The 15,919-nt window shown below is 37.2% G+C and overlaps 1 protein-coding gene across 3 annotated transcripts in view; it reads left to right on the top strand.

Moving 5' to 3' along the window:
* The first annotated feature begins 792 nt into the window (after positions 1-792).
* The window catches only part of LOC144977657 (b(0,+)-type amino acid transporter 1-like), a 25,014-nt gene continuing 9,887 nt past the window's right edge, over positions 793-15,919 (top strand). Inside the window, exons 1-5 of one of the 3 annotated variants that reach the window (XM_078923092.1) lie at positions 1,420-1,481; positions 12,865-13,037; positions 13,458-13,645; positions 14,419-14,520; positions 15,244-15,483. In XM_078923092.1, the coding sequence (XP_078779218.1) occupies positions 13,459-13,645; positions 14,419-14,520; positions 15,244-15,483 (529 nt within the window). In that variant the 5' untranslated portion in view covers positions 1,420-1,481; positions 12,865-13,037; position 13,458. Of the gene's footprint in view, positions 863-1,370; positions 1,482-12,864; positions 13,038-13,457; positions 13,646-14,418; positions 14,521-15,243; positions 15,484-15,919 lie in introns of those variants that run through there. The other 2 variants (XM_078923091.1, XM_078923093.1) reach the window with 2 other exon arrangements.

Genomic DNA, 15,919 nt, shown 5'->3' with positions numbered 1-15,919 from the left:
AGGGGGGGGTAGGGGGGGAGGGGGGATGTAATGGGATTTATATAGGGATTAAGACAGAACATAACTGCATTTCATATGAGGCAGCGTTGCTCAGCGGTACCGTCTTTGCTTCGTACTCGAAAGGTACCGAGTTTGAAACCTCGCTACGTTGTGAAGCCTTGAGCAAGTCACCTCGCCCTACCTCAGTTTGTGGCGCAGTACCGCGGCTGACCCCTGGGTTATTCCACTCTTCCCTTGAAATAGACCCTAGAAACAAATTTCCCCTTTGGGATGAATAAATGGAATTTTATTTTATTTACTTTACATTTTGAATGAACCTCACTAGCTATAATAAGTCCTTGCCTTTGATCAAATTGAATACAAATGCTGGTACGTCATATCCGGCTGGCGGTTGAATGAATCAACTCTCTCCTTACCAGCCATTTTTAGAATTTCCCCCGAAAATTCACACCCACCCACTACAAAAATAGACTTCTCTTACTCAAACAAAAAAGTAACAAGTGTATTCTTTAGATAGAATGAAGATGACGTCACTCAGGCCTTTGTTACTGTTTTTTGCCATCCGCGTTTATGAGTTATACCTACTCACTAAACTGTATTAACCAGACTATAAGCGTTTAAGGTTACACATAGTTTTGAGTGTTGGTCCGTTATACTTCCGAATGGCAATGTTGTGAGCTTCTAAGCCAAGCGCATACTATCTATACAGAATGATGTTCAGCAAAATGATGTCTACAACACAGTGTTTATTATTTATAGCTGTCATCAAAGCATTTCTTTACATTTTGTGATGTACAAGAGAAATCAGAATGAGCAAATAGTCGGTTGCATCGTAACGAATGTGTCGATTTTCCTATGGGTGGTAAGGACAAGGTTAATGAATGAATACCTTATTTATTGTCGGTAAAAATACAAATTATACATACATCGTTTATGAATAACAACAACTATTAACAATGACAACAAAATATAAACATGATAATTTGAAAAAAAAAAATGATCTATAATAATCTTCTTGATACAATCTGATTTAAAATCAGCAAACCATTGAAGGCTTTTCACCGACCCAAGAATTAAAAAAAAATACTTTGCACATAAATTAAATATTATAATATATGATACATAGAAATTGACATATTTCACTGTTTAATTATATATGAATCTCAATGAAAATGGGTATTTCTATTTTACTGAAACGCACTGGCTAAATTGGGCCAAATAATATTATCTATTATCTTCTCGGTTAAGCAAATGAAATTCAAAGGAACCTTCAAAACCGAAGACTTTTCTTAAGTGGATGACACTATTAGAACTTTTCAGCTTTTCAGATAGGCGGACTTGAATGATATTATAATATAATATCCATAGCTTGTTTCCCAACCGTGGTATTTCGTCTTCACACTTCATTATACAGTAGAGACGAATTGTGTCCTTGTTTTGATTCTTGGAGATGCGTGGACAGGGAGTGTAAAATATTCTATGTAAGTATTAAGAACACCGTATAATTATATTTGCTTATTTTTATTGATGTAGTATTATGCGCCTATATATATATATTTTTAAAAATTAAGAAACACGAACCTTTATACAGCACATTTCAATAAGAATAATAATAATAATAATAATAATAATAATAATAATAATAATAATAATAATAATAATAATGATAATATAATAATAATAATAATAATAATAATAATAATAATAATAATAATAATAATAATAATAATATAATAATAATAATAATAATAATAATAATAATAATAATAATGAAATGTATTTATATTGCGCCCACTCCTCTATACAATAAAGCTCTAGGCGCATAACAATAACATCAATTCATTCAAATCTCTCTCTCTCTCTCTCTCTCTCTCTCTCTCTCTCTCTCTCTCTCTCTCTCTCTCTTTTTTTTTTTTTTCTTTCTTTCTCTCTCTCTATCTATCTATCTATCTATCTATCTATCTATCTATCTATCTAACTCCCTATTTATCTATCTCTCTCTTTATTTCTCTCTCTCTCTCTCTCTCACACACACACACACACACACACACACACACACACTGTCTCTACGTCTCTTTCTCTCTTTTTCTATGGGTCTGCTTTTCATTTTCTGTACCGAGAAGATAATAGATATTGTCTGGCCCAATTTAGCCAGTGCGTTAAGCTAAAATAGAAATACCCATTTTCATTGATATTCATATATAATGAAACAGTGAGACATTTCAATTTCTATGTATATTATATAGTATTTAATTTATGTTCAAAGTATTAAAAAAATTCATTCTTGTGTCGGTGAAAAGACTTAAAAGGCTTACATGCTTTAAATCTCTCTCTCTCTCTCTCTCTCTCTCTCTCTCTCTCTCTCTCTCTCTCTCTCTCTATCACACACACACACACACACACACACACACTGTCTCTCCGTCTCTTTTTCTCTCTTTCTACGGATTTTTCATGCTCAATGCGCTTCTTAATGTTTATTATTATCATCATCATCATCATCATTTTCATGATTATTCTGGTTAACATCATCATCATCATCATCCTTATTCCCATCATCATCATCATCATCATCATCATCATCATCATCATCATCATCATCATCATCATCATAATCTTCATGATCATCATCATGATCATCATCATCATCATCATCATCATCATCATCATCATCATCATCATCATCATCACCATCATCATCATCTTCATCATCGTCATCACCATCATCATCATCATCATCATCATCATCATCATCATCACCATCATCATCATCATCATCATCATCATCATCATCACTATCATCATTATGACCATCATCATCATCACTATCATCATCACCATCATCATCATCACTATCATCATCATCACCATCATCATCATCACTATCATCTACATAAACCTCATCGGCTGTTTGACGGTATGAAGACATCACGTCCTAGCGCAGCCAGCAATTTGTATCGGTTCTAATCAATTGAATAAACAGTCACACTGAATGACTCGTATTACCTTTGCATGCAGGTGCATTTTCTTTGGAAATATAATGTAAACATTAATAGTTAACACACCATGCATTTTGGAAATATAATGTAAACATGTGTTGACACACCAACCAAGCTTTGAACACATTGTTTGGGACGTGACACGGAATTCGAAGAACGTCTATTTTCTAAACCAGACTTGAGCTTTTTTTATAGATAGTATGCGCTTGGCTAAGAAGCTCCTAACATTGCCATCCGGAAGTATAACGGACCAACACACAAAACTGTGTGTATCCATGAACGTTTACAGTCGGGTTAATAAAGTCCAGTGAGCATTTATTCATAAACGCGGATGGCAAAAAAAAACAATAACAAAGACCTAAGTGACGTCATCTTCGAACTATCTATAGCGCAATATCAATTAAATGTGTTCAAAGCGCTTTACATAGGGTCCCTGACTAGCAGTAACACGTAAATTTATAGTCGTTATCTCGTCCAACCTTTGCGTTCAGGTTATCAAGCATTAAAGTAGGTACATTTCGCTTTGAAGTCTTTTGAACTGTTTGATTTTGCTTGTCATGAAAACTTTTTTTCTCGTCCTCACTCTTGTCCTCTTGTGGGACACAACAATACTCTTCAACATTCGTAACGTCACTTCCTTCCTAATGACGCATGCTAACTTAGTAACACTGGCTCTAAACTATCGGAACAATATGAAAACGTATGAAATATTTCTCCGACGAGCATAAAAGCGTATTCAGAGGGAAAACCCATAAATTTGATCTTGTTTTGACTTTTACACATTCTGATCACAAGGCATATGAAAAGTTCTAGCCAGCATGAAGAATAAAAAGTAATTATTTTCTTTGTTTAGAACCAAGATGGCCGCCGTTGCCGGGCGGCGTGACATCAGACTACTGAATCCAAATTACTGTCATTTTTTAAAGCGTTGAGTTGAATCTTGCCTTGAGCTTCCTTTCTTGTAAAGTCTTTCTTGATTTTTAATAGCCTTGTGCGGCTATGTGGTCTTGTGGTATGACATTAGCATTTCCTGAAAATGCACCTGAGCTGCCAGATAAGGTAAATGACACCACGATAAGGAAGAGGCAGAAACACTGGAATAATATGTGTCAGTGCATGACATAATCAGTCGGAAGGTGAAATTTAGAATTTGTATTGTTTTTTTCATTTTCTGAAAGAATATGCTCACCAGAGCATTTTAATCTTCATTTGAAATAAATCGAGTGATTTTTCACGAAGTTATGGTCAGATGTATGGGAAAGGTATCCAGCAACTTTCCTCAAATGTCATACTTTTTCAACTGGACTAGCTGTAAAAAATATTTTGAAGTGAAATTAAGTTTTAATTTTTCCCAAAGATGTACAAAAAGGGTTGATTTAATCATTTATGACAAGAACTCATTTTTGATAAAGACTGACCTTCTAACTAAACTTGACAATATCTCAGTTCAAACCTTTTCACCATCCGACTGATTACGTCATTCACTGTCACATATATCCAATAATTCAATACAAACATAAATCCCCGCCATGTTGGAATTACGATCACAATGGCTTCATGTAATTTTCAATTCTCATATTTATTTTTTTAAAATGGGAAATTAAGTAAAATTGATATGCTAATGCCACCCAGCTATTTGCCAAAGACAAAATACATCTTTATGCACACATACTACACACATATACAAACACACACATACACACACATTTATGTATATGTATGTATATATGTGTATATATATATATATACATATACATATACATATAATCACTCACAAACATACTCACCCACACACAATTGTGGAGTTAACAATTTTGATCGTCAAAGATGGCGAGACTTAAATTTCAGATCACGTGATCAGAATGTCTTTTCCGGTCTCTCGTCACGATTAATTCATAACAAATATACTCGCAGATCCTGCCTTTCACTTTAGATGATGAAAACGGTCAGGACGAATGGTGAAATATCCGAAAAGCTGTCGGCGTCTGCCTGATGTACGCCAGGATGGAAAGACACGACGTAGCTTACACGATAGAACACTTTATGGAGACTTAATGACATCATAAAGAGTTCTTCCAATGACTGGTGGTGGGGGGGGGGGGGGGGATATCGCCTCTCCAAATCTTACTTACCTCAATTAAATGAGCTTTAATATCCACTAACCGTGCTCAAAGCGGTTCATAAGGGGTCTCTGACCAACAGCAACATTTAACATGTAGAACGAGACATGACGTCTGTTAGGCGATATGACAATTTTTTTCCAAAGAGACAACGTTGTTAACGGCCAGATGTTCATTTTACACCTGATCACGGTGAGAGACTGCGAGTAAAGAGCCTTCTCCAAGGACTCAACTATGCACCGAGCGAGGCTCGAACCCAGGACATTCCGATCCGAACGCGAGTGTCACGCCACTAGACCACGTTGCCGCACGTGTATGTATGTTGCATAACATGAAAGAACACTGCTGAGCGAAGGTAGTGAATGGTTATGTAATACCAGAAGCCCTGTTTATGTTTTAAACGCTTTGGAATCATAAGAGATATCTGCTCGTCCCATTGAGAATTGAAAAATGATATATAAATCCTCCTTCTCCTCCTCCTACTCCTCCTCCTCCTCCTACTCCTCCTCCTCCTACTACTACTAATACTACTACTACTACTACTACTACTACTACTACTACTACTACTACTACTACTACTACTACTAATAATAATAATAATAATAATACGACTACTACTACTACTACTACTACTACTACTACTACTACTACTACTACTACTACTACTACTACTACTACTACTACTACTACTACTACTACTACTCCTAATACTATACTACTACTACTACTACTACTACTACTACTACTACTACTACTACTACTACTACTACTACTACTACTACTACTACTACTACTTCTACTACTAATACTACTACTACTACTACTACTACTACTACTACTACTACTACTACTACTACTACTACTACTACTACTACTACTACTACTACTACTACTACTACTACTACTACTACTACCACTACTACTACTACTACTACTACTACTACTACTACTACTACTACTACTACCATTAGCACCGACACCTTCATGAAACCGAAAAGCACTGTTGAAATAGTCGTACCACTTGTAAGGCCATTAACAACAACAATAAAAATGAACCCCTCAACACGACTGTTATGGGGTCCTAGGCTCCGATAGCTCAGTTGGTAGAGCACTCGCTTCACAATCTAAGGGACCGAGATCGATCCCGAGTGTAGTCGAGATTTTTTTATACTCACCCCCCCCCCCTTCCTATCCCTCCCCTGCTCACCCAGCAGTGACTGGGTAGCTGAGTCTGTTAGATCTGGCAAAAAGTACTTTGCGCTACACTAGCATCCTATCCAAAGAATAGCAAACAATTGCTATTGTCCTATTGAAACCGGGATAAACCCATCTCCCAATGGCTCTGGAGGAGTATTAATCATATTCTACCACCTTTTCTCCAAGATATTTGCTCTTTATTATCTCAGATTTGGTGGGCCGGGGGGGGGGGGGGGGGGGGGGGGGGGGGGGGGGGAGGGGGGGAGGTAATATGTGACCAACCTCAAAATGTTATTATGTCAGGGTGAATATGGTGCTTAACATAACATAACAATATAACATAATATAACATAACATAAAATTACATAACTTACGTATAGGGCGAAAGAATAAGATCCCTTGAATGCCCTAAATAGTAATGCTAAAAATCTGTTAATCGAAAGCAAACAATAATTATAAACGTGGTTAAGAAAATATATCAAAACGTCTGTGTGATGTACAAACATAATCTTTAACAGTAACATGTATGCAAAACACACACAAACACACACACACAGACACACACACACACACACACACATACACACACACTCCACGCATGCATCAATGCGATACATATAGAAAATAACCATAATAAGATAACAATGCATGATATTTACGAACAAGATTGAAAGCCATTTAAACAGCAGTGCAAACAATTATTATTCATTATATATATATATATATATATATATATATATATATATATATATATATATTTATGAGTGTTGGTGGGTACTCGTAGGTACGAAAGTGCTCGATAATGATGGTTAGAGCTAATATAGAATACAAATTGTCACTCACATTTATTGTGGCTGAAACGTTCGTTTCTGCGTCTCTTTACACGTCCTCAGTCGGCGTAATCCTTAATAATGTCCGAAGAAAAAATTCTTACTCCAAACGAATTGCTTGTTCACAGAGACACAGAAACGAACGTTTCGGCCACAATAAATGTGAGTGACAATTTGTATTCTATATATATATATATATATATATATATATATATATATATATATATATATATATATATATATATCCCTTCATATAATTCCCTGTCTGCTGACAATAATGAACGAAAAGTGTGATATCAAAAAACTGGTTCCAATCTCATTGGAAGTTTAAAACCACTATTTTCCTCCGAAGGACTAGATAGATACTTTGTATGATTGACCTTCTGGTAACCTGAGTGAGTGACACTATCTTATAATTTTGTAGTCTAACTGTACTATGCTGGTCATGCAGCGATGTGGTCTAGTGGTATGACACTCGCTTTCGGACCGGAAGGACCTGGGTTCGAGCCTCGCTCGGAGCATAGTTGAGTCCTTGGAGAAGGCTCTTTATTCACATTCTGTCACCGTACTCAGGTGTAAAATGAGTGCATGGCCGTTAATATCGTTGTCTGTCCGAAAAAAATTAATATCGCCTAACAGGCGTCATGTCCCGTCCTACATGTCAAACGTTGCTGTTGGCCAGATACTCATTGTAAAATGCTTTGAGCACGTTCAGTGGACATTGCGCTATATAAAAGCTCAGCCGCACGGTCTTTGCTTCGTACCCGAAAGGTACCGAGTTCGATTACCAGCCGCTGCGCTGTGCGTGTGGCCTTGAGCAAGTCACCTCACTCTAGCTCAATTTGCGGCGCTGCACTGTGGCTGGCGCCTGGGTCATTCCAGTCTTCCCTTGGAATAGACCTAGAGATACATTTCCCTATGGGATGAATAAAGGGAATTTTATTATATTGTATATTTATTTATGCCTACAGACTCGTAATATTAAATGTTTTAAATAATAAAGGATACAATTTTAGACCAACAATTGAAAATATGCTCTGTATTATTGATATTGTGATATTTACCAAAATAGACATATGTGGTAGATGTTCATAGGTTGTTCGATTATGGAATCAACTCGCGGAATCGGTTAAGTGGAACACCGCTTAATTGAAACGATTCTTGAAAAACGGCGCTGTCCCATGTAAGTGGTTTGCACTATATTACCATGTCAATGTGGGGTAACTTGGATCCCAGGGGTAAAAGGTTAAATGTCTACAAATCAAGTAACAGGCTATGGAGGTATAATATCTACTTCAAAGCTACTTGGGGTAAATACGATATATTAGTTGTCTCGGTCATTCTACCCCGAATCAAAGGTGGAGTTAAATCGGATCTCAGAGGTAAAGAGTTAAAGTTCACCGAACCAAATTGTTGCAATATTTCATGGTATTGCTCAGTTGCTAACACAAATATGAAAATTGTTCCCTCACCACAAGCAAAGCAAAGGTTTCTGTCATCATATGCCATGGTTGATAATAATGTATCCTCTTAAGGCTGCTCATAAGAGAGGTGTCAATTTAGTGGTTTTTGAGCTATCAATGAAATTAATTTGTTGTAATTTGCATATCAATAATTTAATTCCCAGCGGCAGAAAATAATTGAAACAACCATCATTATAAAGTAAAAATGATGATCTTGACACATGCCAAGTTTTGTCGTCCGGGCAGTAAAACCTTAAAAGATATGGGGTTTTTTTTATTGTAAATTTCTTATTTGGCATGACTTGGTGAGATCCTCATTTTCTCTCCCATAGTATTCCATGCCATGAATTATGTCCAAATATCAGTTTAGGAATATAATATAAACCGAAAATAGACGAAAATAATACTAATATTATTTTTAAGCATTTAATTGATTTAAATATTATGAGTTTTTGGGCACTGACATTTGAAAGCCAACTTTTTAATGGCTTGATAACTTTTTTCTATACTTAAATCCCTTACGATTCAAGTCAAAATTATATTTTTTTAATGACTGTTAGGCATTACAGTTTGAAGATGTATACGGTGCTGCTTTTGTGTGGTTGTCTCAGGAAATGCCGACTTTATAGTCTCATATAGGTGTCAATGTTTAGGGTATTCTTGCATGTTGAATAAGTAATAGAATGTAAGTTCAAGTTCTCCTTTTGTGCATAAGTGAATGTGTTAACTTTTTATAGACTGAAGCGTCCAGATATATATGGCAGTGATTTCTCAAAAATTAAATGATCTTGCTGTGGTATGCCTGTGGTGTTGTACTGATTTGACTCTGGTTGTTATTCAATTGTTTTATCTCTAAATTTGACTGACTGGAGTTCAATTGTATATCAGATGACTTTATAAGACAATGACTGAATGTGTATTCTTGGAAGAAAGGAGATGATTCTATATAACCTGTGTGGACAGTGTGTTCGTTTTGAATGTAGTTAGTCAATAAGGAGAAAAAGGTTACTACTTGGAATAAACTATATGCCCTCATAATTTTGAATCCTCTTTTGTCCACATACTATGTCCGTCTGTTTGAGCAAATCATTTAATTTAACAGTACCAGTGCTTAGTGTTAGTTGTAATTGATGATTGTTACTGCAATATTTGTAGCATGTCCAGTAACCTTGTTGGGTGATTGATTTTTAGCTTGTAAAGAAGTCATACTTTATAGGCAGATTGATAGTAAATTGAGATATTGACATCATACACAATATTGGTTTTTAGTTTTTACTGGTCAATAAAATCTTATCTTTATGAGTTATTTTACCACATAAAGACATAAATCATATCAGTTTACTGTTATGATCAACACAACTGTTTGAGAGGAACGGAATTGGTAAAAACAATATACAGAACTTACAAAACCATGAATAAATCAAGAAATTCAACTGCCAATATGATAATATTGCACAGGAACATAGATGCATATATGCACTTTTGATATTTATTACAATTCTTGAGATACTGCCGCTGAGTTTTGAATAACAATTTTTTTATTTAAGTGCACCATAATTTACAAGCACTTAAAATTAGATCAACAATTTGTGATATCTAAAGAAAACTATTAACCACAAGAATGTCAAATTTTCACTGATGTTTAGAAAGACAACTGATTTTTCAAATCAAAATAATGAAGTGAAAGAGTCTGTTATTGTTTTCCCGCTATACAGACATATTATAAGACCTTAAATATCCATAATTGCCCCATTGGACACGGCACCGCCTGATACCAGTTGAACTCCAATGACCTCATGCAGGTAGCGAACAGGGAGGGTTATTGGTCCCTTGGGAGTTCCAACTGAAATAGCGCTGATTCCACGCAGTGAAAGAGCCTTTTCCAAGGACTCAACTATGCGCCGAGAGCGAGGCTCGAACCCAGGACCTTCCGATCCGAAAGCGAGTGTCATACCACTAGACCACATAACCGCACCATTACCTGATTTCTTTAGTTTTACAAGAAAGATATTTTTTTTAGCGTAAGGTGGAGGGGGGGGGGGGGGGGCAGCGTGGCTCAGCGGTACGGTCCTTGCTTCGTACCCGGAAGGTACGGAGTTCGAGCACCCGCGGCTGCGCTGTGTCGCTTCATAAAGTCACCTCGCCCTAGGTCAATTTGCGGCTCTGCACTGCGGCTGACGCCTGTGTTATTCTGGTTTTTTCCTTGGAACAGACCCTACAGTAAAATTCCCCCTATGGGATGAATAAAAGGAATTTTATTTATTTATTCATTATTTTATTTTTTTTGGTACATTTCTCTCTGCATTTTCAGGCACTGTTTGATACATGCATTTTCATATCTTTGTCTTACATCAGTGAAGCCGGAGTTTATCCCGGTTTCTTTAGCGTGGAACAGACAATAGCAATTGCAAGCTACCCTTTGGATAGGACGTTAGTCTATCGCAAAGTACTTTCTGCCAGATCTAACAGACCCAGCTACCCAATCACTGATGGGTTGACAGGTGGGGGTGGGGGGAGGGGGGGGGGGCAGAAAATAAAATCTCGACTGCACTCGGGATCGATCTTGGTCCCTTTGCGTGAGAAGCGAGTGCTCTACCATCTGAGCTATCGGGACCCCCTCCCCCCCTCTCCTTTTTTTTTTTGCATCAGTGCCTGCTCTCCAATTTGTCACTATACTCGGAATCCAATAGATAGTATGCGCTTAGCTAAGAAGCTCACAACATTGCCATCCGGAAGTATAATGGACCAACACACAAAACTATGTGTAACCATGAACTTTTATAGTTTGGTTCATATAGTTTAGTGAGAAGTACTCGTAAACGTGGATGGCATTTCACAATAACAAAGACTTCGTTCTGAGGCAGTAGACAAAGAACAATATCCACTTGTCTACTTGACAATAACTTGTAGGAAAGACTTTATGACTGTATACCGGTAGTTGTCGCCCCTTATGAAATGTGCCTGGGGTTGGATCGGGTAAGTGTTTACTCACTCAACCCGGCTATGTGGTCTAGTGGTATGACACTCGCTTTCGGATCGGAAGGTCCTGGGTTCGAGCCTCGCGCTCGGCGCATAGTTGAGTACTTGGAAAAGGCTCTTTACTCATATTCTCTCACCGTACTCAGGTGTAAAATGAGTGCCTCGCCGTTAACAGCGTTGTCTTTGTCCGAAAAATTGTAATATCGCCTAAGAGGCGTCATGTCCCGTCCTACATGTTAAATGTTGCTGTTGACCAGGGACCCCTTGTAAAGCGCTTTGAGCACATTTAGTGGATATTGCGCTATATAAAAGCTCTTTAAAAAAACCCCAGAGAATTTTGCCTCTTTTCAATAATTGGAAAAAAATATTAAAAATGAGCATGTACATATATATTTTTATTCAACTACCATTAACATGTAAAAACTAAAAACAGTAGCTTTGATAGTACGCCTATAATTTGTTTCAGAAAAATGTAATAAATAGGCAAGGGGTAAAAGTAACCCCGAGTATACTACGGATATAGTCGGTGTTAGGGTTGAGGGAGTTAAATTATATCACGTTGTAACAATGTCAGGACGGGTTTGATTTAACACCTTTGTATATCGCTTCTCGTCTGTACGGTGATAAAAAAAAAAAGGGGGGGGGGGGAGGGGGGGGGGGCACGATAGTTCAGATGGTAAGGAATTCGCATAACATTCAAATGGACTAGGATCAGTGACATATATATGAAGTCCTAGACTAGGATATGTCCCAGGTAAAGTCGAAGATTCTTTTGTCTTCTAACCTTATTTCCCCCCCCCCTCCCCCCTCCCCCCTTCGGTTTGTTGTCCGTTTAACTTTCTCTACCTATATATCTATTTCCCTCTATTCTCTCTCTCTCTCTCTCTCTCTCTCTCTCTCTCTATATATATATATATATATATATATATATATATATATATATATCCCTTTCTCTCACTCTCTATCTATCTATCTATCTATCTATCTATCTATCTATCTCTCTCTATCCCTTTCTCTCACTCTCTATTTAACTATTTCCCCTCTATTTTCTCTCTCTCTCTCTCTCTCTCTCTCTCTGTTTCTCTCTCTCTCTGTCTCTCTCTGTCTCGTTCTCTTTCTTTCTTTCTTTCTCTCTCTCTCTCTCTCTCTCTCTCTCTCTCTCTCTCTCTGTTTCTCTCTCTCTCTGTCTCTCTCTGTCTCGTTCTCTTTCTTTCTCTCTCTCTCTCTCTCTCTCTCTCTCTCTCTCTCTCTCTCACTCTCTTTGAATCCCCAAGCAAAGAGGGCAGGAGACCATGGGGGACCGAGAAACGGTTTGCAACGGAGCACATTGGAGGAAACTAAAAGTGGGAGGGTTCCTGTAGAAGGAACTGGAGAAGACTGTACAGGGATTAACGAGATGGCAAACAAGTCATCATGGATGACCTGTGCTCCGAAGGGAGCTAAGGTCTGAGGGTAATGAATCGAATTTATTATTCATTGTCGGTAAAATACATATCATGCATACATATTTTATATATAACAGCTACTAGTGACAATGACAACAAAATATAAAAGTAATAATTTGGAAAATAACGACGTATATTTTCTTAATAAAATCATATTTAAAATAAGTAAGCCCTTTAAGGCTTTTTTAACAGACATGGGTAGATGGAATAAGTAAGCCCTTTAAGGCTTTTTTAACAGACATGGGTAGATGGAATTAGAGGGTTCCTATACCTTAGAATAAGTAAGCCCTTTAAGGCTTTTTTAACAGACATGGGTAGATGGAATTAGAGGGTTCCTATACCTTAGTTGGTTGAGTACTTGCTTCACAACCAAAAGAACCGAAATTGATCCCTGGCGAAGTCTACAATCTATGGTTCTACTCTTCAGCATGGGAGAGTCCAAGAGCTTCAACCTTCGTCACAGAGACCCCCAAAGCAATGACAAAGCGGTTGAGATGAAAAACGTTACCGATGAGAAAGATGCGGATGAAATCGTCGTGGTAGAAAAAGGAGTGGAGCTGAAGAGAGAACTTGGGATTTTTGGAGGAATTTCATTCATCATGGGAACCATTGTGGGTAAGATGTTCAATTATGTTGTGGTCCACTGATATGACTCCAGCTTTCGGATCGGAAGGTCCTGGTTTCTAGCATTGCTCGGCGCAAAGTTGAGTCCTTGGAAACGGCTCTTTAATGCCATTCTCCCACCGTATTCAGATGTTAAAAGAGTACCTGGCCGTTAACAGCGTTGTCTCTGTCGGGAAAAAATGTAATATAGCCTAACAGGCGCCATGTCCCATTCTACATACATGTCATGTCTTGTTGTTGGTCGGGGACCCTTTATAAAGCGCTTTTGAGCACATTTATTGGATAATGCGCTATATAAAAACTCAAGTTTTTTGGCTTTAAAAAAAACCAATACTATTCTTGTATCATACATTAACCTTTATTTATCATGTCGTGTTGATAATTCTCAAAGAGGAAAACCAAAGCGTCCAAAATAATAATTTGTATTTGTGAATTAAGATCCAGCCTCTGTTTCATTTTCTTATTGTCATAATTAATTAAGATCAATTATTCCTGCAAGCTTCAATAAATTATAACAACATATTTTATTTATAGGGAATGAGATTAGCGGACGAGTAGCGTCCCTTGATTGGACGTCACCTTACGGAGAGAACGTCAATTTGGTTTTGCGCATGTGTCTCATGCCGCTTTCACCGGAAGCGAGGACGAGAGACGCATGCGCACAACCAGCATGACGTTCTCTCTCTAATAACTTTTCCGCCGTGACGTCCAATCAAGGGACGCTACTCTTCCGCTAATCTCATTCCCTATATCTCCATTGACAGGTTCCGGTATATTTGTGTCCCCAAAAGGAGTTCTTGACGTCACTGGGTCTGTCGGGCTTAGCCTCATGGTGTGGACTGGAGCTGGACTCATTGCACTTATGGGTAGGTAGAACACTTTTTGGCAGTCTACTAAAATAATAAAACCAAAAAAAAAAACCCCAAAAAACAAGAAAAAACCCCCCAAAAAACCTGGACCTTCCGATCTCAAATACAATGATATCGAATAATACCTAATGTCATTGATATTGGAGTACAGGCGGCCATCTCGGACTCACAACTCATCACCACAAACCACTTTTAGAAAGAAAAATGTCCACAACAAAAATTCTCTGAACGGGTTTTTTTTTAACCATCAATCTGGAATTCTCTCTCAATCTTTACCTGAAATGTTCTTATTATTGAGTATTTCAAGTCTCGACTGAACACAGAATATTTCAGATTAACTTTCCCTGAATATTTCAAAATTTAACTTTTGATTTTTTTTTTTTTAATTCTCATATCACCGATGTCTTGTATTGAACAGGTTAGGTGAAAACTGGTTCTATATGATTTTTTAAAATTTTATTATTTTTATTATTATTATTTATTATTATTATTATTATTATTATTATTATTATTATTATTATTATTATTATTATTATTATTATTATTATTATTATTATTATTATTATTATTATTATTATTATTAATGTTTTAATTCATTTAAATATTTATTTATTTATTTATTTATTTATTTATTTATTTATCTATCTATTTGGTTATTTATTTTTTTTAATTTTTTTTTTATCCTGTTTGGTTTTAAAGTTATAAATTTCTGTTTTACAGGGGCTCTTTGTTACTCTGAACTGGGCACACTGATTCGAAAGTCAGGAGGAGAATACACGTACATACGCCTGGCCTATGGGAACTTTCCGGCATTCATCTGTAGCTGGGTCAGCTTAGCCCTTGTTCGACCTTCAAGTATGGGGGTCATGTCCTTGACCTTTGGCACCTACTTTGCCAGTATTTTCGACACCTGTGGCTCACCGGAAGTCATCATCAAGATGGCCGCCATAGCTTGTTTGTGTAGGTATAAAAGGTTTGATCGGAAGATAAGGCTCACTCATAATTCATAAACCCTCATTCAAAATCTTTTTTTTATTCAGAGCCATTACGCCAATAGAGCCAGAGTTAATCCCGGTTTCTATAGCGTGAAACGGATAATATAACAATTGTTTACTATCCCTTGGATAGGACGCTAGTATATCGCAAAGCACTTTCCGCAAGGTCTGAGAGACCCAGCTACCCAACCACTTCTGGGTAGACAGAGATTGGGGAGGGGGGAGGGGTCAGAAATAGAATCTCGACTTCACGGGGTATCGATCTTGGTCCCTTTGCGTGTGAAGCGAGTGCTCTATCTACTGAGCTATCTGGGCGCGCTTTCAATATCATAGTGTGGTTATTGATGGCATTCTAACTCCAATCTAGAAACAGTTAAGAAAGCGAATGAAGGAGTTAAAAA

Source organism: Berghia stephanieae, chromosome 7 (genome assembly GCF_034508935.2).
Source record: "Berghia stephanieae isolate SIO BIC M18660-M18661 chromosome 7, UCSD_Bste_1.3, whole genome shotgun sequence".
In the NCBI taxonomy this organism is placed as follows: domain Eukaryota; kingdom Metazoa; phylum Mollusca; class Gastropoda; order Nudibranchia; family Aeolidiidae; genus Berghia; species Berghia stephanieae.
This window is presented reverse-complemented; position numbering and strand designations above follow the sequence as displayed.